The sequence below is a fragment of the Pelophylax lessonae genome (assembly GCF_965119305.1).
Source record: "Pelophylax lessonae genome assembly, chromosome: 1".
Lineage (NCBI taxonomy): Eukaryota > Metazoa > Chordata > Amphibia > Anura > Ranidae > Pelophylax > Pelophylax lessonae.
The window spans coordinates 751,620,357-751,644,858 of record NC_138768.1 but is presented as its reverse complement, the minus strand read 5'-3'; the positions used below and the strand labels follow the sequence as shown (position 1 = coordinate 751,644,858).

General features: G+C 44.3%; 1 protein-coding gene across 1 annotated transcript in view; it reads left to right on the top strand.

Moving 5' to 3' along the window:
- The first annotated feature begins 9,909 nt into the window (after positions 1-9,909).
- SHISA3 (shisa family member 3) overlaps positions 9,910-24,502 on the top strand; it is a 34,542-nt gene continuing 19,949 nt past the window's right edge. The window contains exon 1 of the mRNA XM_082272221.1: positions 9,910-10,254. Coding sequence (XP_082128347.1) covers positions 9,990-10,254 — 265 coding nt within the window. The 5' untranslated portion in view covers positions 9,910-9,989. The remainder of the gene's footprint in view (positions 10,255-24,502) is intronic.

Below are 24,502 nucleotides of genomic sequence, written 5' to 3'. Positions count from 1 at the left end.
CACCCAAATTTCCTGAAAGTTCGGTTCGGATTTCAGAACCCCTTTGAAATCAATGGGACCCGAACTTCTGGAATCAAAAAACACAATTTTGAAGCCCTAAAACCCAATAAATGCCCCTAAAAAGTGCCTAGGGTTCTGGGTCATGCCACAGGGACTATTAATCACACAAAAAAAAGTTCTTAAAAATTGTCATTTTTGATAGAGATCCAATTATTGAAAAAAATTATTGAAAAAAAAAGAGATTTCTTTGGATTTAGTGTCTGGGGGGGTCTAAAAAGTGTACCTGTGAAGTTTCAGCTCTGTAGCATGTCCAGAACCAGAAAAAAAAAAGATTGTTTGTCTTAGAATAATATAGAACAGGGATATGGCTCCGCTATTTTCACACCTTGCCGGTTTTGTAGCAAGCGTTTTTTTGGGCATTTTTTGGTGGTCTTTGGAGGCAGGCATAACATCAGAACTTCTGTGCAGGGGTATATACACACACACACGTTTGTATATATACACATATATAGGTGTGAAAGTTGCAGAACACTATGCTTGAAATATGTGTATGTGTATATATACATACATGTGTGTGTGTATATATACCCATACACAGAAGTTCTGATGTTATGCCTGCCTCCAAAGACGCCCAAAAAAATGCCCAAAAAAACGCCAGCTACAAAAACGCCCAGGTGTGTTTTTGCAGCAGGCGTTTTTTTTTGGGGGTATTTTTTTGGGGTCTTTGGAGGCAGGCAAAACATCTGAACTTCTGTATAGGGGTATATATACACACACGCTTATATGTATTTATATGTATTTATACACATACACACATATAGGTGTTATAGCAGAGAAGCCATATGGGTGTTAATTATTTCATTAGCGCAAGCATAGTGTTCTGCTACTTTCACACCTATATATGTGTATGTGTATATATACAGACGTGTGTGTGTATATATACCCATACACAGAAGTTCAGATGTCATGCCTGACTCCAAACATGTCCTCAAAAAAGCCCTATAAATGCCTGCAGCAAAAAGTAGGGTGACAGGGGCGAAGCCATATCGCTGTTCTATAAGTGACCTAAGAGAAACAAACTTTTCTCTATAGCGGTCACCCTGACATGGAAGGGTTTTGTCACCCTGCCATAGCAGTCAGAGTCAGTTAACCCTACACTACACTACGGTCCCCTTACACTTAACACTTTCCCTACAGAAACTAGATTATTAAAGCTAATTATAGTGGGAAATAGTACCCTAACTACACTAGATATCCCTTTCCTCACACTAATAATTGCTAAATGACACTTTGAAGCAGAAGTAACAGAACTGCTTCCACTCTCTTCCATGTCCCTGTATTACAATGCTAGGAATTTGGCGGGGCTATCTCATATACTGGGGGGGCGTATTCACTAATGATTGGCCCCTGGACCCCCTAGTCACTCCAATCACATTCCTAGCATTCTCCTGCCCCCTCAATTGGCTTTTACTGATGATTCTGGTCCAATCACAGGCTTTTAAAGCCCATTTCCTGTCCCATTGCATTTTGGTCAGTTCTGGTTGTCGAATTCCGAACTTTTTCAGCAAAAAGTTCGGAATTCGGCCGAACCTCAAACAGTCAATGTTCGGGTCGAACCGATGATCGACCCGAACCGTTCGATCATCCCTAGTAGTGTCATGGCGTGGGCATGTATGGCTGCCAATGGAACTGGTTCTCTTGTATTTATTGATGATGTGACTGCAGGATGAATTCTGAAGTGTTTCGGCAATATTATCTGCTCATATTCAGCCAAATGCTTCAGAACTCATTGGACGGTGCTTCACAGTGCAGATGGACAATGACCCGAAGCATACTGCGAAAGCAACCAAAGAGTTTTTTAAGGGAAAGAAGTGGAATGTTATGCAATGGCCAAGTCAATCACCTGACCTGAATCCGATTGAGCAAGCATTTCACTTGCTGAAGACAAAACTGAAGGGAAAATGCCCCAAGAACAAGCGGGAACTGAAGACAGTTGCAGTAGAGGCCTGGCAGAGCATCACCAGGGATGAAACCCAGTGTCTGGTGATGTCTATGCGTTCCAGACTTCAGGCTGTAATTGACTGCAAAGGATTTGCAACCAAGTATTAAAAAGGGAAAGTTTTATTTATGATTGTTAAAGCGGAGTTCCGGCCACAAAAAAAATTTCAATGAAAATACCCCCGGGACAGCCAGGGCTAGTACATTCCACAATGGATAGCCTCTGATCTGTTCCGGTTCGCACTTACCTTTTAGAAGAAATACTTACTTTGAAAATTTCTTCTCCAGCCCTGCCATCTCAGGTGTGGGCAGCTTGAAGCCTGCGCAATCCTCTTCTGCGTCCTCATCCCTGCACAGCTTCTGGGCATGCCCAGAAGCTGTTTAGCAAGGTATGACGCGCCTGCACCGGAACTGACGTCGGGGCCAGTGCAGGCGCATTGATTCCTGGGAGCGATGACGTTTAGCTCCCAGGAATCATTGCAATGGAAGTGACGGCGCGGGCCGCGGCCGCCGAGGGAGGAAGTGGAAGAAAGGTGAGTATATTTTTCTGCAATTACAAGGTAAGTAAAAAAAAAAAAAAATCATAACTACCCATTTCTTTTTCAGGTGACCTAAAGCAAGCGGATGGCACCAAAATCGACCATGTCGATTTTGTGGCCGGAACTCCGCTTTAATCTGTCTCATTACTTTTGGTCCCTCTGCCAGGCCTCTACTGCAACTGTCTTCAATTCCTGCTTGTTCTTGGGGCATTTTCCCTTCAGTTTTGTCTTCAGCAAGTGAAATGCATGCTCAATCGCATTCAGGTCAGGTGATTGACTTGGCTATTGGATACCATTCCACTTCTTTCCCTTAAAAAACTCTTTGATTGCTTTCGCAGTATGCTTCGGGTCATTGTCCATCTGCACTGTGAAGCGCCGTCCAATGAGTTCTGAAGTATTTGGCTGAACATGAGCAGATAATATTGCCCTAAACACTTCAGAATTCATCCTGCTGCTTTTGTCAGCAGTCACATCATCAATAAATACAAGAAAACCAGTTCCATTGGCAGCCATACATGCCCACGCCATGACACTACCACCACCATGCTTCACTGATGAGGTGGTATGTTTATGATGATGAACAGTTCCTTTCCTTCTCCATACTCTTCTCTTCCCATCACTCTGGTACAAGTTGATCTTGGTCTCATCTGTCCATAGGATGTTGTTCCAGAACTGTGAAGGCTTTTTTAGATGTTGTTTGGCAAACTCTAATCTGGCCTTCCTGTTTTTGAGGCTCACCAATGGTTTACCTCTTGTGGTGAACCCTCTGTATTCACTCTGGTGAAGTCTTCTCTTGATTGTTGACTTTGACACACATACACCTACCTCCTGGAGAGTGTTCTTAATCTGGCCAACTGTTGTGAAGGGTGTTTTCTTCACCAGGGAAAGAATTCTTCGGTCATCCACCACAGTTGTTTTCCGTGGTTTTCCGGGTCTTTTGGTGTTGCTGAGCTCACCGGTGCATTCTCTCTTTTTAAGGATGTTCCAACGAGTTGATTTGGCCCCACCTAATGTTTTTGCTATCTCTCTTATGGGTTTGTTTTGTTTTTTCAGCCTAATGATGGCTTGCTTCACTGATAGTGACAGCTCTTTGGATCTCATATTGAGAGTTGACAGCAACAGATTCCAAATGCAAATAGCACACTTGAAATGAACTTTGGAACTTTTATGTGCTCCTTGTAAATGGGATAATGAGGGAATAACACACACCTGGCCATGGAGCAGCTGAGCAGCCAATTGTCCAATTACTTTTGGTCCCTTAAAAAGTGGGAGGCACATATACAAACTGTTGTAATTTCTACACCTTTCACCTGATTTGGATGTAAATACCCTCAAATTAAAGCTTTGCAGTTAAAGCACATCTTGTTTGTTTCATTTCAAATCCATTGTGGTGGTGTATAGAGCCAAAAAGATTAGAATTGTGTTGATGTCCCAACATTTATGGACCTGACTGTATATATATATATAGTATTCATATCAAGTGAGAGTTACTAGAGTGTATTATTGCTATAGCTGCTATAGTGTGACTCAGATATAGTATCCTCTACTGTAATCTGCTTCTTCTTATTCAGCTAAATAATCAGACTAAATCAACTGGCAGAAATATTTTAGAACCCGGGGCCCCCTTTAAGGATGAAAGAAAGTATAGTCTCTATGCTAGCTTCGCCGGCAGTTGGAGCTCTTCTATCACTCTTCAGGTGATATTTGTAATCCAAGGTTATAGATGTTAATGAGATGCTAACTGCTGTCAGTGTATTCTGTGTGCAAATATATACTTGTGATTCCCAAAGGTCACCAGGCACTTTAATGCAAAGTCAGTGTCCACGAATGACCCTCTGGTCCTCCAGCAGGTCTAATCCTTTTGATGCTGCGTCGCAGGAAGACTCTCAGCATACACTGTACTAGGCCGCTCTCTCAGCGTGGCTCGCTGTCCCTTCAACTCTCACACTGGACCAGTAACCTTCCTGTGACCTCCGCCATCCACTCCAGTCAGGATGGGCTCTCCACACTCTAGGCCGCACTCTCAGGCCTCCATTGGGGTCAGTCTCTCGCTGCAGCTCTCCTCTGATCCACACTCCACGAGTCCCCGAAGCAAGAGAGCGCGTATCCGACCACGCCTCCAGTATATACCCTCTCCCATGAGCCTCCGCGGATCCCCAAAGCTCCCTGTGAGTGTAGTTCAGTCAGTCATCTATCCCATGGTCTCCGCCCTCCTTCCAAACTACATCCCCCATAATCCAGATCAGCACTCCTAGGGAGAAACCGATCCTTCTTATGAAACTCTTAAAGGAACGTCCTAACATGCCCCAAACTGCGATCCAACATAAAGACACAGTAATTCTAGCACGGCTACATATACAAACAATATATACTCCACTTTTTTATATAGCAAATAAAAAAATTGAATATAGCATATAGAATTGCTACACAAGCTACTGCATATTGCAATTTAATATTATTAAAATGTATCATTCCTTTATAAACAACAGCACTTTAATTTTCGCTAAATTTTAATGCGTTATGGAAAACTTGGAGGCATTCTGTACATAGTTATTATTATTATTATACAGGATTTCAGATAATGCCAATGATTTGCGCAGCGCTTTACAACATGAGGACAGACAGTACACTTTAAAGTGGTTGTAAAGGCAGAAGGTTTTTTATCTTAATGCATTCTATGCATTAAGATAAAAAGCCTTCTATGTGCCACAGCCCCCTCTCAGCCCCCCTAATATTTACCCAATGTCCATCTAGATCCAGCGATGTTGCACGAGAGACTCGGCTATCCAGGACTCCCCTCCTCATTGGCTGAGACAGCAGCGTGGCGCCAGTGGCTCCTGCTGCTGTCAATCAAAGTCAGCGAGCCAATGCAAAATCAACTGCACAGAGCAGGTAAGTATAACATATTTATTATTTTTAACAGAAAAAAACCCCAAAAAAACGAGTCTTTAGTATCACTTTAATACAGGAGGAATTAGAGGGCCCTGCTTCTTAGAGCTTACAGTCTAAAAGGGAGGGTCAAGTGATGCAAAAGGTAATAGCTGTGGGGGATAAACTGATGGAGAAAATAAATGTTTTAAATAAACAGTTGTTAGGTGTGGGCAGAATTCAGGGGTTGTATAAAGCGAACAGAGTAGGGGATAGTCGGACAGATTGGTGGGGAGATCTATAGGATGGGAGAGGCTTGGGAAATGACCTGGAGGTGAGCATGGGAGGAGGTGACAAGAGGGAACTAGAGAGCAGAAGGTCATGGGAGGAACGAAGGGAATGATTAGGTTTGTATTTGGAAACCAAGTTAGTGATGTAGCTGGGGGCAGAGTTGTGGGTGGCTTTGGAAGTTGTTGTTAGTATTTAGTATTAGTATTGGGTGAGTAGAAGCCAGTGGAGGGATTGGCAAAGAGGAATAGTAGACACTAAGCGGTTGGTAAAGTGGATGAGTCTGGCAGCAGCATTCATGATGGACTGAAGGGGGATAGCCTATGTAAAGGTAATCCAATGAGAAGGGAGTTGCAGTAGTCGAGGCAGGAGATGACTGCAGTAGTCAAGGCGGGAGATGACTGCAGTAGTCAAGGCAGGAGATGATTGGAGTAATCGAGGCAAGAGATGATCAGGGAGTAGATTGGGAGCTTTGTGGTGTCATTGGTTAGGAAGGGGTGTACTTTGGAGATGCTGCGTAGGTTGAGGTGGCAAGATTTGAATAGTGATTGGATGTGGGGCCAAAAGGAGAGTTCAGAGTCCAGGATTACACCCAGAACCTTGGCATGCGGGGACGGGTTGATAGCTGTGCTATCAATCTTGGCAAGGAAATCAGGGGAAGGGGCACATGGGGGAGGAAAAATTATGAGCTTGGTACATAGTTGATGTATAAAGTGCCCCCAGAAATCTCCTTTCCTGCTTGGGTGAAAAACTCTGCACTAAGACACAAGTCAGGTTTTAGGCATCCTCTGCAACAAAAATTAAATTTTTGGTGAGATGCTCTCTAGGGGTTAATCACTTCTTAAGGGATATAGATACTGCAGATTTTCTCATCAGAACATAAAGAAGTGCACCAGCTGATTAAAATGAATTAGTCACTCCCATTCAGAATCACTATCCAAAGACAGAGTGGAGCAAACAGCAATTCCTTCAAATCAGAGCAGGTAGGAATCTGCTACAAAGTTCGTTAATATCGCTGAAATGTACATTGATCACCCAGAGGGGATTGTTTTTATCTCAACAAAAGTGGAATTGCTCTTTAAGCTGGTCATACATGTGAATTTCTGGGTTTATGATGAACCAACCAAAATGAAAGCTGTGGGTTGCCCTGTCAGTCCCCTCCACCAGACATAGCTTGATCTGAAAACTGAAGGATCAAGGTGGATAATTCCAATCAGATGTCACTGCTCAGGTATTCTGACAGCCGCGGGCAACAGCTGTCTGCATATAACAGCCAAACGTGAATCTGAAGATTAAAGCAACACCTCAAAGTATTAGAGTCCAAAATATAGTTTTATTTCAAACATATAGTGGGTGCAACTGGCAGGGCATTTTGAAGACCACCCATTGGCATTAGGGCCACAACATTATGTGAAAACAAAAGATACTAGACTAAAATAAAATAAAGGCTCTCTATCATGTAATTTATACATTTCCAAACATATCCTCATATGCATTGAAAGGATGTTCGATAGTAATGTATACAGTATGTATAAATAGTGATCATGTGTATGTGTGAAAACAATACGATAGAAGCAACACAAATAATTGATATGAATATCAGTTGTTTTCTACTGTTTTTAAAAATAAGATCAGGTCTAAGGCTAGCTATATATGGCTCAATTGTTGCCTGATTCCTGCTGAATTGGTTCAGATATGAGCTGTAGGTGGCCCTGTCATCATCACCCACCTCGATCAACACTTCACCTCCAGTAGATTTTACCCCCTTCATGACCAGGCCATTTTTACTATTTAGCACTGCGCTACTTTAACTGGTAATTGCACAGTCATGCAGCGTTGTGCCCAAATTAAATTTGCATCACTTTTTTTAACACAAATATCTTTCTTTTAGTGGTATTTGATCACCACTGGATTTTTTATTTGTTGCACTGTAAAAAAAAAAAGACCGAAAACTAAAAAAAAAAAAAACCCAACACTATTTATTTTGTCATAAAACATATCCAATAAAGAATTAAAAAAAAAATCTAATTTCTTCATAAATTTAGGCCAAAATGTATTTTGCTACATGCTTTTGGTAAAAAAAAATTTAGATAAAAATCCCAAAAGGCGTATATTAATTTGTGTGAAAGCTATAGCGTCTGCAAACTATAATTTATATACTGGAATGTTTGTTTATTTTTTTTATACTAGTAATGGCAGTGATCAGGACTGTGATAGTGCGCCTGACACTAACTGATGCTGGGTAGAACTGACTAACTGGCACTGATATCACCAGTGACACTAATGCAGTGATCAGCGCTAATAATATACACTGTCTCTGTACTAATGATACTGGCTGGGAAGGGGTTAACATTTTGGGGCAATCAAGGGGTTAACTGCGTGCCTAACAATATTTACTGTGTGTAGTATGTGCTGCTTTTACTAAGCAATGCGCTGGTTTTTACTCCCTGCTTTGCAAGTAGACTAAAAAGAGCACATTGCTGCTGCCTGTAGAGTACCTGTGTGGTTTACCAACTGTCATTTGCTCAGCCTATCATTGGGTTCCGGCCATAAATCGTTGGCCAGGACCCACTGATTGGCTTTTGCTGGGTCAACTGACAGCACAACCTTCTACACGGAACTACAAAATTACGTACATGTACCTGATCCCGCTGCATGGCCAACCTGAGACATTATAAATTTAAACACACAAAACCCCCAAATATTTCTGACTTATCTATGAACTGGGGGTTTTATTTTTTAATGACCAGTAAAAGTTACACAAATAAAAGAACTACCTGAATCTGTTTTACGTGTCGGAACTGTTAAGCCGAGTACACACTATTCAGTGTCTGGTCTGAGCAGCTGTACTAACGATCCGACGTTAGTACAGCAATCTTCCCTGCTGAGCTTTTGGGCTCTGACAGGGGGACAGTCACCCTCACCAGATCACTCCGATTGCCATTGGCTGAGAGCGCTGATTGGGAGTCGGTTGGATGCTTTTCCAGCATGCTCGTCCAACAGAAGCCAGCCAGTCGACTTCTGTCAGATCGGCTGGCATACACATGGGCTGAATGTAGGCTGGTTTTTGATGGACTGGATGGTGATGGCCAGCATCGGCCCGTGTGTACCGGACTTTACCAAAACTGTCACAAGGCTTTCATCAAGGATTCATAGGACAACTTAAAGGGACCATGCAGCCAGGAAAGTGTCATAAATGCTTTACTGATTTCCCCCCAGTGAGTAGGCAATAGTTGGAATTATTCATTTCTATGTTCTTTGTACAAACATAACAAATAGGTGAAGTCCTCTTATATACTGTAGATAAGGGTGCACCTTTCTAATGAATGTGATATCAATGGACCTTCATTACACTGACCTTAAGCAATCCCATGGAAATGTCTTTAATTACAGCCCAGCAGGTCAGAAAACTGACTCCTTCCTAACAAGGGAGAAAAAAAAAAATCTATTGGAATGAAAAGCATAAAATCCAAGCTGGCAGGACCCCCAGTGATAATCTGGTACCAGGTGGTCACTCAAACTTTAATACATTACCGCAATTAATTATTTAGCCTCCCCGGCACCAACCTGTGCATGTTGTAATTTATGAAAAGCCCTAATAAATGCATGTGATGGGATTAGTAAAACATTCATAGCAGGGGGGTGCACATCTAATGACATCAGCCAGCAGCAGATAAATGTTATTATACTTTATAACAGAAAATCAGATACAAAGGCTGTAAAAGGAGAGTGGCCCCCTGCATGGGATGAATGAGATGCCTTTTTCTTTTCAGCCCCCAAAAAAATCCACTTGAAATTAGCCTGCATTTAAAAATAAATAGTGAGTAATGAGGGGGGCTTGTGCTCTGGATTGCATTGTGCTGGCAGCTCCCAGGGGGAAGATGAGAAGTGCCTGTGTGCTGGTGACAATGGAGGCCAGTGAGTGGCAGGGAGCTGCTCTCATTAGCTGCCTTGTGACCCCGGGGGCTGGGAGTGACAGCCGGGGGGCTCTAGCTGGCTGCCAGACAGGGGGGAGACCACCAGAGGCTGAGAGAAACCAGCAGCAGCAGCAACAGCCCCGGGATTCCAGGCTGGGATAGCAGAGGATCGGACACTGACCGCTCTCCTCCAGGCTAAACTTGTGCCAAGGCTCCCCGGTCAGAGCTGTGCCAGGGCTCCCCGGTGAGCGGTGTCGGGGCACACAGCATGCTTCCCATAGAAGAGGATGGCGGCCGGGTGTGCGCTATCCCTGGACGGGTGAGAAGCCGCTCTCTGCTCTAGAGGAAGCCGACACTGGGCTCTGCACTGGGCACTACTATGGGCTTACTAGCAGTTTACTTAGTGCTCGCCGTGCTGACCTGGGGCAGTGCCAGGGCTCAGGGGGAGTACTGTCACGGCTGGGTGGACGCTGCCGGCAATTACCAGGCGGGATTCCAATGTCCGGAGGACTTCGATACGGTGGATGCCACCATCTGCTGCGGCTCATGTGTACTGCGCTACTGCTGTGCGGCGTCTGATGCCAGGCTGGAGCAAGGCGGCTGTACCAATGATCGGGAGCTGGAGGACACTGGGGTCACTGCACGTGAGTAAGCCTAATGGGGGGCACCTGTACCCTGACTTCCCCATCACTGATCCTTCTCCCAACTTCCCCATTACTGATCCTACAGCCAACTGTACCCCAAATTCCCCATCACTGATCCTATTCCCAACTGCCCCCCACTTCCCCATCACTGATCCTACAGCCAACTGTACCCCAACTTCCCAAACACTGATCCTACTTCCAACTGCCCCCCCAATTCCCCATTACTGATCCTACAGCCAACTGTACCCCAAATTCCCCATCACTGATCCTATTCCCAACTGCCCCCCACTTCCCCATCACTGATCCTTCTCCCAACTTCCCCATTACTGATCCTACAGCCAACTGTACCCCAAATTCCCCATCACTGATCCTATTCCCAACTGCCCCCCACTTCCCCATCACTGATCCTACAGCCAACTGTACCCCAACTTCCCAAACACTGATCCTACTTCCAACTGCCCCCCCAATTCCCCATTACTGATCCTACAGCCAACTGTACCCCAAATTCCCCATCACTGATCCTATTCCCAACTGCCCCCCACTTCCCCATCACTGATCCTTCTCCCAACTTCCCCATTACTGATCCTACAGCCAACTGTACCCCAAATTCCCCATCACTGATCCTATTCCCAACTGCCCCCCACTTCCCCATCACTGATCCTTCTCCCAACTTCCCCATTACTGATCCTACAGCCAACTGTACCCCAAATTCCCCATCACTGATCCTATTCCCAACTGCCCCCCACTTCCCCATTACTGATCCTACAGCCAACTGTACCCCAACTTCCCCAACACTGATCCTACTTCCAACTGCCCCCCCCCCCCAATTCCCCATTACTGATCCTACAGCCAACTGTACCCCAAATTCCCCATCACTGATCCTATTCCCAACTGCCCCCCACTTCCCCATCACTGATCCTTCTCCCAACTTCCCCATTACTGATCCTACAGCCAACTGTACCCCAAATTCCCCATCACTGATCCTATTCCCAACTGCCCCCCACTTCCCCATTACTGATCCTACAGCCAACTGTACCCCAACTTCCCCAACACTGATCCTACTTCCAACTGCCCCCCCCATTCCCCATTACCGATCCTACAACCAACTGCCCCCCCCCCACTTCCCTATTACTTATCCTACAGCCAACTGTACCCCAACTTCCCCATCACTGATCTTACTGCCAGCTGTACCCCCATTTCCCCATCACTGCCCCTCCCCACTTCCCCATCACTGATCCTACTCCCAACTGCCCCCCCCCCCCACCACTTCCCCATTACTGATCCTACAGCCAACTGTACCACACAACTTCCCCAATACTGATCTTACTGCCAGCTGTACCCCCATTTCCCCATCACTGCCCCTCCCCACTTCCCCATCACTGATCATACAGCCAACTGTACCCCGACTTTCCCATCACTGATCCTACAGCCAACTGTAACCCGACTGGGACATGCTAAAAGGAATGACAGAAAGGAATGCCCATAGACTTTAACATGGAAATGGAATGCCCATAGAGAATAATGGAACAAAATGGAATGCCCATAGACAATAATGGTAAAAAATATTTCAATCCCCAACACTGATCTTAAGTTATTGCCAGCTGTACCCCCACTTCCCCATCACTGCCCCCACCCCCACTTCCTCATCACTGATCCTACAGCCAACTGTACCCCAATGTTCCCATCACTGAACCTACTGCCAACTGTACCCCAATTTCCCCAACACTGATCCTACTGCCAGCTGTACTCCCAAATTCCCCTTAACTGACCCTACTGCCAACTGTACCCCAACTTTCCGATCACTGAATATACGGCCAGCTGTACCACCACTTCCCCATTACTGACCCTACTGCCAACTGTACCCAACACTGATCCTACTGCCAGCTGTACCCCTACTTCCCCATCACTGATCCTACTGCCAACTGTACCCAACTTCCCCATTACTGATCCTATAGCCAACTGTACCTCGACTTTCCCATCACTGAACCTACTGCCAAATGTACCCCAACACCGATCCTACTGCCAGCTGTACCCCCACTTCCCCATCACTGACCCTACTGCCAACTGTACCCGATTTTTCCATCACGATCCCATTGCCAACTGTACCCCAACTTCCCCATCACTGAGCCTACTGCCAACTGTACCCCCAACTTCCCCATCAATGACTGAACTGCCAACTGTACCCAAACTTCCCCATCACTGAACCTACAGCCAACTGTACGCCAAATTCCCCAACACTGACCCTAATACCAACTGTACCCAACTTCCCTATCCCTGATCCTACTGCCAACTGTACCCCAACTACCCAAATTTCAACTGTTTCCTATATTTACCCATCAATGTGCCTGCTGCCAGTTGTACCAGCCGTTTAGTATCACTGAACATACTGCCAACTGTACCTCTGATTTTTCCCATCATTGCCCTTCCTGCCAGCTATACCCAAGACTTCTTCATTAAACCTACTGTCAGTTGCCCCTGATATACCCATCAGTGCTTACTTGTTACTGACTTACTGACTTGTTACTCACTTCCTGATTCCTGGCTTTTTACACAAATGCAAGCAATCCCTTTCTTACTGCTTTTTGCATGTCCTACTTTTACATGCTCAAATCTTCCTATTTTGCCGGTAGGTTGGTTGGCTTCTGTCTACATTGGCCGTAGTGTGATGTTCTACTGAGTCTGGCCAAGAGGGCTTCTTCACCATCTGCCCCAACAGCAGATAAAGCACTCTGAGTCTTCAGGGAGAAAAGTGCTACAGAAATATACAGTAAAATACTGTACATAAAATCAAAAATTAATAAACAAATTAAGCTGGCCATAGACAGCTCAAAATTCAGTCGATTCCTGTTGGCTCAGCCAAAGCTCGAGAAGTGTATGGGCCTACCGGCACCGCTCCATTTGATAAAAGTTGATTGTTCAATCAATTTTTGTGGAGGGAGCTTGCTGTAAAATTGTCAACCAAACAGCACCTGCATCAAATCAAAATAAGACACTGTACAGGTTGTCAGAATATAATAGCCTGGCAGGGGGGATTTTTCCATGCACACATGGATGGATGAATCTTTTGGATCGCTATCTATACATGTATGGCACATGACTAAGATAATATACACCATCCCAGGATCAAGTGCACCCAATGTATTTTAGGGTTTCTGTGTATTTTAAGCTTGCTGTCAGATGGGGGATTTAGATTGATGTCAGGCCATTTTGTAGTAATCACTGGAGTCATTGGCGATCATGCTACAGCATTGAATTGTGCTCTGCTGCAAATCACTCTCCTTCAGCGATTCCATAGAGATGCATTAAGATCGGCTGTCACTGACAATTTTTCCACTGACACAAAACACTGCTAAATCTTGATCACTAAGCGTGAGATCAGCAACACGCTATAAAATGTAGGAGTTAGTGATCCCAAATCATGCATTTCTTAGCAAGAAACTGCTAAATAAAATTGGTGGTTAATTGCTGCAAAAAATAAATAAATAAATAAAAAATCGCCCATCTGACATCAACCTTACATTGCTTTATACATGGGCCGAACGGGGGGCTTTATTTACTAAAGAAGCAGACTCTTCACTTAGTAAAGCTGTATTCATCCAATCGTGTGCAAGGCAAGTTTTTATTTGTAAAATTCCTCTGCACATAATTGACTGTTCGCACCGGTCCTCTGTAGAAGTACAGTACTGTACACAGGTTCTGGTCTACTTCTTCATTGCATTAGTATATTACACCAATAAGTCATAACATTATGACCACTGACAGGTAAAGTGAATAACATTGATTATCTCGTGACGATGGTACCTGAAAGTGGATGGGATATATTAGATAGCAAGTGAACATGTTGTCCCTGAAGTTGAAAGCAGGAAAATTGGGCAAGTTTAAGGATTTTAGTGACTTTGACAAGGGCTAAATTGTAGTGGCTTGGGAGCCGGGTCAGAGGATCTTCAAAACTGCAGCTCTTGTTGGATGTTCCTGGTCTGCAGTGGTCAGGACCTACCAAAAGTGGTCCAAGAATGGAAAAGCTGTGAACTGGTGACAGGGTCATGGGTAGCCAAGGCTCATTATTACACATGGGGAGAATAGGCTGGCCTGTGTAGTCTGATCCAATTGAAGAGCTATTGTAGCTCAAATTGCTGAAAATGTTAATGCTGGTTCTGTTAGAAAGGTGTCAGAACACACAATGCCTTGCAGTTAGTGGTGTATGAGCCTGCTTAGCCACAGACGGGTCAGGGTGCCCATGCTGACTTGTCTCAACAGCCAGAAGAATCTACAATGGGCACATGAGGAACAGATCTGGACCACAGAGCAATGGAAGAAGGTGGCCTGGTCTGATGAATCATGTTTTCTTTTACATTATGCGGATGGCCGGGTTTGTGTGCATCACTTACCTGGGGTAGAGATGGCACAAGGATGCACTATGGGAAGGCAAGCTGATGGAGGCAGCGTAATGCTTTGTCTAGTGGACTCCATGCCTTAATAGGTCAGGGCTGTTTTGGTGGCAAAAGGAGGTCCTAGTCAATATTAGGAGGGTTGCCATAATGTTATGGTGGGGTGGTCATAATATTATGGCCACACTTACATTGGCAATGACTTCCATGCGTTGTATATAGTTATAGGGCCATTTCTTAGCACATATACAGTAGATACGTGCAACAAGTTTAAATAGTATACTCCACACTGTGGTTCTACTTGCATTTAGGTATGGTCAGTTTAGCCCCTGTATTTAGGTATGGTCAGTTTAGCCCCTGTATTTAGGTATGGTCAGTTTAGCACCTGCATTTAGGTATGGTCAGTTTAGCCCCTGCATTTAGGTATGGTCAGTTTAGCACCTGCATTTAGGTATGGTCAGTTTAGCACCTGCATTTAGGTATGGTCAGTTTAGCACCTGCATTTAGGTATGGTCAGTTTAGCACCTGCATTTAGGTATGGTCAGTTTAGCACCTGCATTTAGGTATGGTCAGTTTAGCACCTGCATTTAGGTATGGTCAGTTTAGCACCTGTTTTTAGATATGGTCAGTTTAGCACCTGCATTTAGGTATGGTCAGTTTAGCACCTGCATTTAGGTATGGTCAGTTTAGCACCTGCATTTAGGTATGGTAAGTTTAGCACCTGCACTTAGGTATGGTAAGTTTAGCACCTGCACTTAGGTATGGTCAGTTTAGCACCTGCATTTAGGTATGGTCAGTTTAGCACCTGCTTTTAGGTATGGTCAGTTTAGCACCTGCATTTAGGTATGGTCAGTTTAGCACCTGCATTTAGGTATGGTCAGTTTAGCACCTGCATTTAGGTATGGTCAGTTTAGCACCTGTTTTTAGATATGGTCAGTTTAGCACCTGCATTTAGGTATGGTCAGTTTAGGACCTGCATTTAGGTATGGTCAGTTTAGCACCTGCATTTAGGTATGGTCAGTTTAGCACCTGCATTTAGGTATGGTCAGTTTAGCACCTGCATTTAGGTATGGTCAGTTTAGCACCTGCATTTAGGTATGGTCAGTTTAGCACCTGTATTTAGGTATGGTCAGTTTAGCACCTGCATTTAGGTATGGTCAGTTTAGCACCTGCATTTAGATAAACCAGATACAGATGCTTGAGAATGTAGCCTAAAGCCTAGTACACACTAGTTCTACCCAGCAGGTTGAACAAAAAAAACAAAAACTGACAGCTCTGGTCGGAGATGCTGTACTAACAATTCAATGTTAGTACAATGATTTACTCCTGCTGTCCTACTGTGTTCTGACAGGGGGACCCCCCCACCAGAACACTCCGGTCAGTGCACTCAGCCATTGTCTGAGAGCGCTGATCGGGAGCCGGTTGGCTGCTGGTTTTCCACCATGCTCGTACGACAATGCTCATCCCGAATGTCGGCCAGTTTTTATTGAACCGGCCAATGTCGCCCAGTGTGTACTAGGCTTAAAAGGCAATCTCATTATACAACCACTTTGGGGAGAATTCACTGTGTCATAGACACCCTTTACAATTCTGTCACACACTGGAACTGTACTTGCAACCAATTTATGGACACTGGACACTCCTTCCACCTTGACCACTGTGGCGGTTACACTGAGAGCCAGATGGCTGGTAAATTCTTAGTAGGGGAACTAGTTCCCCATCAGGTACATCCTGCTGTTTGACAGCACACAAAGAAAATGACTTGATTCTCCCATCCACACACTCAGCGTGCATGGGGTAATCCCTCCCACTCTACTATTGTTTTCTGACAGCAGGGAAATTTTCCCACTGTTAGGATACACTGATCAGCATTGCCAGCTATAGCCAGCGACGCTGATCGAGAGAAAGTATTCCAACAGGATCTATCGATCGACTTGTGTATAACTTATACATGGATTGAAATTCCTTCAGAACCGGACAAATTTCGACCCATGTATGGCTAGTTTTAGTCCTAGGGTAACCAGTGACAAGAAAAGAAAGCAGCGCTCTCCAGATTTGATGTTATTAAAGTTTTACTGCTTTCTTTACTTATTAACCCTTTTGGCTGGCTCACAGCACTCATTTGGAAGCAGCACCGATTTGTTCTGGGACTTCTTACAATATAGGTGTCGCAGTGTCAGCGCTGGAACTTTTGTTGTAATTGGTTTGAATGATAGGTGTTTGTCATCTACACAGCAAAGGAAGCTAAAACTATAGTGTTGGATTTTCCAGCAGAATCGTGTATATGGCAAATAACATTGGCGACAGGATGGAACCCCGTGGCACTCCATAATATATTAGAAGTAAGGCTGGGTTCACACTGGCGGTGACCGCGGCTCACATCAGGGGGTCCAGTACATCCCTGTTCTCCGTTTCAGTTGTGAGTCAGGTCCAAATTTTTGCCTGAATTCAGACCTGAAAAGAGCCAGATGATGCAAGGAACCCTTCTGCAATTCGGACTGTGGCCGCCCAAGGGCTCTATTAAGAGCCGATCACACTCTCCTATCATGCGAATTGGATGCGTAGAAACCCACATCCAATTCACATCAGTGTGAGCCCAACCTGAAGAGGATGAGTGTATCCCTGCAGTGACTCATTGTGATATCCCTGACAGAAGGACTTGAACCAGCAGAGAGCTGTATTGTCTGGATCAGCGAACAGCTTTCCCTTTTTTTTAGTAAGATGTTATGATCTATGGCAGGGGTCCCTGATCTATGGTGTCCAACAGTGGCGGCTGGTGCTCAAAATTTTTGGGGGGGGCGCAAAAAGAAAAATGTAATAGGTATTGCTTCGCGCCAAAAAACGCAGTAAAAAAATTGCGTGACTTTGAAGCTGTGCCCCCTTCAATGCAATGAACACTGTGCTGTGCCCCCTTCAATGCAATGAACACTGTGCTGTGCCCCCTTCAATGCAATGAACACTGTGCTGTGCCCCCTTCAATGCAATGAACACTGTGCTGTGCCCCCACAATGCAGAGTTCAGCGTGCATGCCCCTTTCAATTCAGAGCGCCACAGCATTGTCCCCAATCACTGCAGAGCGCCACAGCATTGTCCCCAATGATTGCAGAGTGCCCACAGCATTGTACCCCAATAAATGCAGAGTGCCACAGAATTGTACCCCAATGATTGCAGAGTGCCACAGAATTGTACCCCAATGATTGCAGAGTGCCACAGAATTGTACCCCAATGATTGCAGAGTGCCACAGAATTGTACCCCAATGATTGCAGAGCGCCACAGCATTGTACCCCAATAAATGCAGAGTGCCCACAGCATTGTCCCCAATGATTGCAGAGTGCCCACAGCATTGTCCCCCAATGATTGCAGAGTGCCACAGCATTGTACCCCAATGATTGCAGAGTGCCACAGAATTGTACCCCAATGATTGCAGAGTGCCCACAGCATTGTACCCCAATAAATGCAGAGTGCCCACAGCATTGTACCCCAATGATTGCAGAGTGCCCACAGCATTGTACCCCAATGATTGCAGAGTGCCACAGAATTGTACCCCAATGATTACAGAGTGCCACAGAATTGTACCCCAATGATTGCAGAGTGCCACAGCATTGTACCCCAATGATTGCAGAGTGCCACAGAATTGTACCCCAATGATTGCAGAGTGCCACAGCATTGTACCCCAATGATTGCAGAGTGCCCACAGCATTGTACCCCAATAAATGCAGAGTGCCCACAGCATTGTACCCCAATAAATGCAGAGTGCCCACAGCATTGTACCCCAATAAATGCAGAGCGCCACAGCATTGTACCCCAATAAATACAGAGTGCCTCAGCATTGTACCCCAATAAATGCAGAGCGCCACAGAATTGTACCCCAATGACTGCAGAGTGCCACAGAATTGTACCCCAATGATTGCAGAGTGCCACAGAATTGTACCCCAATGATTGCAGAGTGCCACAGCATTGTACCCCAATGATTGCAGAGCGCCACAGCATTGTACCCCAATAAATGCAGAGTGCCCACAGCATTGTACCCCAATGATTGCAGAGTGCCACAGCATTGTATCCCAATAAATGCAGAGCGCCACAGCATTGTACCCCAATAAATGCAGAGTGCCCACAGCATTGTACCCCAATAAATGCAGAGTGCCCACAGCATTGTCCCCCAATAAATGCAGAGTGCCCACAGCATTGTACCCCAATGATTGCAGAGTGCCACAGAATTGTACCCCAATGATTGCAGAGTGCCACAGCATTGTACCCCAATGATTGCAGAGCGCCACAGCATTGTACCCCAATAAATGCAGAGTGCCCACAGCATTGTACCCCAATAAATGCAGAGTGCCCACAGCATTGTCCCCCAATAAATGCAGAGTGCCCACAGCATTGTCCCCCAATCAATGCAGAGTGCCCACAGCATTGTACCCCAATAAATGCAGAGTACCACAGCAATGTACCCCAATAAATGCAGAGTGCCCACAGCATTGTTCCCCAATCAATGCAGCGTGCAGCGTGCATGCTCCCTTCAATTTAATGCACTTACCTGGCGGCGGCGGCGGGTTCTTCCCTCCTCGATCCAGTCCGTCCTCTCGGCGGGAAGGAGAGCGGCTTCTCCCTCGTCCTCCGAGCGGCGGTGACGGTGAGTGACTGACTCACGCACCGGCACCGCCCCCATTGTGACGTCAGGGATCGGATTTCCTGGATGATGATTGGTCCAGGCTGGAGACTTCACAGCCAGGATATCCGAAAGTGGGGGTGTCCAATCGCAAGGACTTGCGATCGGGTTACGCCCCCAGAAGGCTGCCGATCGGCGCCTCTTCTGGGACGTAACCCCACCCCCCCCCTAGCCACCACTTCCATTACAAAGGCCGGCGAACCCAATTTTTTTTTTTGTAAAACTTTGTCATTTTTTTTTTCTTTTTTTCTTTTTTTTTTTCTTTTTTTCAGGGGTAGGGGGGCGGCGCCCTGGCGCCCGCTATGCACGGGCCGCCACTGGTGTCCAATGTGGCAGAAAGATAAAGAAGCATAAGGATGGAACATTCTCCCGTGACTCAACTTATTGAGCCATCAATATGTCATTAAATAGATGGAAAAGTGTGGTCTCATTACTATTTGTTTTTTTTCTGAAACCGGAATAAAATTTGTGGAAGATTCACTGCCTTTTTAATTACCTAAAACTTTGTTAAACCATTTCAATACCGTGCACTTTCACCCCCTTCCTGCCCAGGCCAATTTTCAGCTTTTAGCGCTGTCACACTTTGAATGACAATTGCACGGTCATGCTACACTGTACCCATATAAAATTTTTACCATTTTTTTTTCACACAAATAAAGCTTTCTTTTGGTGGTATTTAATCACTGCTGGGTTTTTTATTTCTTACAAAAAAAAAAAAGAAAAAAGGCAGAAATTTTGAAAAAAAAAAGTTTTCTTATTTTCTGTGAGTAAATTTTGAAAATAAGTAATTTTTACTAATATGCTGCACTGATGAGGTGGCACTGATGAGTAGGTACTAATATGATGGGCACTGATAGGTGGCACTGATGAGCACTGATTGGTGGCACTGATATGCGGCATTGATGGGCAGCACAGATGAGCAGGCACTAATGGGAACTGACTGGCAGCACTATGGGCACTGATGGTGGGCACTGAGGGGCAATGGTTAGGGGGACTTATGGGGACTGTTTTGTTTCTTTACAGTAATCAGGGTACTGATGATCAGTGCCCTGATTACCTGTCCTAGGCTCCCCTTTGAGGAGAGGAGCTGCTGATCGGCTCTGCTTTCCACATACTCAGACAGTGTGAGGCGAGGAGAGCCGATAAACGGCACTTCCTCATTTACATATGATTGGCTGTGATTGGACACAGCCGATCACATGGGTAAAGAGCCGTGTCATTGGCTCTTTACCAAGATCGGGGTCGCGCCGTGTCCTAGCAACATGGCACGGCCACAATGGCCGCACTGCACCCGTACACCCCCCCCCCCCCATGGGGGCAAGAGAGAGGCTGTTCTGGGGCGCCATCACATGACGTTGTCCCAGAACGAGAGCCGCACCGCTCTGTCATCATTTGACGGTGGGCGGGCGGCAAGTGGTTAAAAAAAATATATATATATTAAAAAGTATGTCATTTAATATGGTATTTATGTATTATTTTTTTTTTTTACCTTAATGAATTCTCTGCATTAGGGTATTAAAACCTCCTATGACACAGAGATAGCAGCAGGAGCCAAAGTTAAGGCATCTTACTACAAATGGATAAACAAAGGATACCTATATACATATATTGTATATGACAGTGTGGGGAAGGAATAAAGATGTTTCAGCAGATTGTTACTACACTTAACCTTGTGCCCTTGTGCAGGGACACCTTCCTATATCTTTTTAACACATTCACAGTAACCTTGAGTTGACACTAAGGCCCCTTTCACACTTGCTGCTCCGTCAGTGGACTCCATTTATCTCGATCCGCCGATCCCCCGCTGAGCAGGCGGATGGCAGCTCTGTCTCCGCACTGTGTGCGGAGACGGAGGTGTCAGGTCCCCGCTGTTCTCTATGGGGGAATCGGATGAGAATGGACCGCCTGTCCGTTCATCCGATCCGATCCGCTGGGCGGATGGAAAATAGGGTTTCCATCTGTCCAGACTTGACGGACAGGATCGAATCGGATGTCAGAGGACATGTCTCCGCTGACATCCGATGCCCCATAGAGATGCATGGGGCATCCGTTCAGATCCGCCTGGAAAACTGACAGGCGGATCTGAACGGTCCGCATGTGCCTCTCTGCTCCTTCATCCAGAGTGAGGGCATCACACATACAGGAGGAGATGTGTTACTAGCCAGATCACCAGGTGAAAACAGATGGGGAAAAAAGCCTAAAAAAAAGAAAAACGAATGGGTTTGATAGCACTTTAATAGGTACAAACATGAGTTTCCTTGTGTGAGTTCGCAGAATTATTTTGTACTAGATTGTTTGGCGGTTGGGTCATGCATGCAGTCATCTGCAGGTTTATGCTTGTAGGTAGCTTTAGGTTTCAAGATGGGACTTTAAGATGGCATGGGGATTATAGCCAGAAGTGGAAAGATCATACCATTGTGGCACTGGTCATATATAGAAGCCAATGGCTGATTCAGAATCAAAGCATCTGCCAAATGTACCTATGTGTGGGTTTTGAAGCTATTTGTGAGAATTTGTTGGATCAGGAATTTATATTCTTTGTCAGCTGTAAAGATTCCTTTCTAGGGAACAGGACTATAAAGCAATGACACAATACCAGCTCTTATGTCATTCTGGGCAAATACTCTAAAGCTCCAACTACTGCTCTATGGACCTATAATCAGAAGCTGCAAGATTTATTTGGCAAATTCATCATTCTATAGTGTGAATTTCCCTATATAGCTCCCTGGACAGCATTTATGCAAGCAGTAGTAAATTTTTATATCTTGATCCAAATCCTAAAATCATTTTGGGGTAAAAAAAAAAAAATCCTTTCTTTGTTTGCCCTTGGCACAGTCATGGCTAGCAATACGATTCAGTAAAATAATTTATGCAATGCATTGGGGGCTCTCCTAGAGTGAGGTTTGTAATATTATACCAGGACCTCCTGTATTTCTTAAGCATTGCAGCACACTGATGTGCACATTCTCTACTCAGCGATAAAAGCTGACCCTGGGACCTCTTAGTTTTATATAAAGCATAAAAATTTAAAACAGTTTACAAAAGATGTAAAATTTGAAAAAAAAAAAAATTCCACGTAAAGTGCCTTGTGCCTAGGATGTCTTAAAATAAGACCTCACTGATCTCTGTAGCTGCATACGTTGTGAAGTAATTTATCCTCAGGATGTCCATAGTCTGGGCACAGGTTAAAGTGGGTCTAAAGGTTTTCTTACCCTAATGTATTCTATGTATTAAGGTAAAAATAAACTTATACTTACCTGAGCCCGATCTCAATCCAGTGATGTGCACAAGAGCACTGTCTCTCTCCCTCCTCATTGGACTGAGAAGCAGCAGTGAGAGCCATTGGCTCCTGTTGCTGTCAATCACAGCGATTGAGGAGGAAGTGAGGGGCAGGGGTGGGGTGTGGCCGAGGAGGCTCTGCAGGAAGCACACGAGTGCCCCCATAGCAAACATCTTGCTATAGGGGCACTCGGCAGGTGGGATGAGCCAGGAGCACCAGCAGGGGACGAAGAGAAGGATCAGGGCTGCTCTGTGTAAAACCACTGCACAGAGCAGGTAAGTATGAAATGTTTTTTTTATATTTTTTGAATTTTTACCTTTAGAATTATTTTAAAATTGCAGTAAAGTTGTTTTTGTTGATTTATATCTACAGGTAAGCCTATAAAAGGCTTACCTGTAGGTACAGTAAATAACTTCTTAACGTGTACCGTTTAGGAGGTATTTACTTAAGCAGCGCCGTTGATGTCATCGGTCCATGTCCATTGCAATCTTAATGGATGGCGTGATGTCCATTGAGAGAGCTGTGCCACTGCCATGATGACATCGCGGCTTGGTCAATAATATGGCCGCAGTTAGATCTCATTGGGGCTCATGGACTTTTTTATATTTTATTCAGTTTTTTTTATTCTATTCTATTCTTTTCTTTTTTTTCTATTCTGTTATTTTCTATTCTATTCAATTCACATTCAAATTCATTCTATTCAAAATTCGACTTTCGGAAGATGATTATATTCATTCTATTCTATTCTGCTGTTTTTTTTTCTATACTATTCTGTTATTTTCTATTTCAATCTGTTCTACTCAAATTCTAATTGATTCTATTTGAATTCTGGGACGTTGTTATATTTATTCTATTCCATTGTTTTTTCAGTTCTATTCTTTTCTATTCCATTCTTCTTTTTCTGTTCTATTTAAAAATTTGAATTTCAGAAGATGGTTATATTCTTTATATTTATTCAATTTTTTTTATTCTATTCTATTTTTTCCTTTACTTTCTATTCTATTTTATTCTCCTTGGAAACTAGAAAACAAATCGAAAACATTTCGAATTTGAAAACTATTTGTAATTTATTCGAAAACTATTCAAGGTCGAATTTTGTCCGAATTTTTTTTCTGTTATTTTTTGGATTTGTTTAAATTTGGTACTATTGTAATTTAAAAATTCAGATACATCTGAATTTCCAAAATGAAAAATTCAACCGAATTTCGATTCGGAACTAAATGAACTGCACATGTCTAATTAGGAACCTTTTCCTGCCACTAGTGCTGTCCCTAACAGGCAGGCTACCTGTCGCTACTCTACCAACTCACAAATGTGCACCAAACCTGAATGCCAGGGCCTTAAAAAGGCTCTGCATGACCCAAGATGGCTGCAGAATCACATGGGTGGGCAGCATTCAATTGGATCCTTTCCCAGTGACCCAGAAAACCAATAGAGAAACTATGTTCCTCTTGACTTCCTCTCCAGCTACAGTACCGCTGTGGAGAACACTACCTGCTATGGAGAAAGTAGGCTGCAACTGCCCACAAGCCTAATATAAAATACAATTTGTATGGAGGCTATCAGTCCAAGTGATATTTTCCTTGCAAATGCATGTCATGTGCTCTTCATTTACTACTTGTTCATCATGTCAGTTTGGTTTCAACAGAGTTCTGTTCTACACTCTTCATGATTAGAGATGTATAGAATAAACATGAAATGAAATAACTGCAGATGTAAGTATATACAGCAGGTAAAATAAGTATTGAACATGTCACCAATTTTCTAGGTAAATATATTTCTAAAGGTGCTATAGATATGAAATTTTCACCACCAAAAATAGTGATGTGTTCAATACTTATTTTACCCACTGTATGTAGAGAAGGAGAGAGAGAGAATAGCCTACTGATGCTTTTTTTTCATGTCCATAT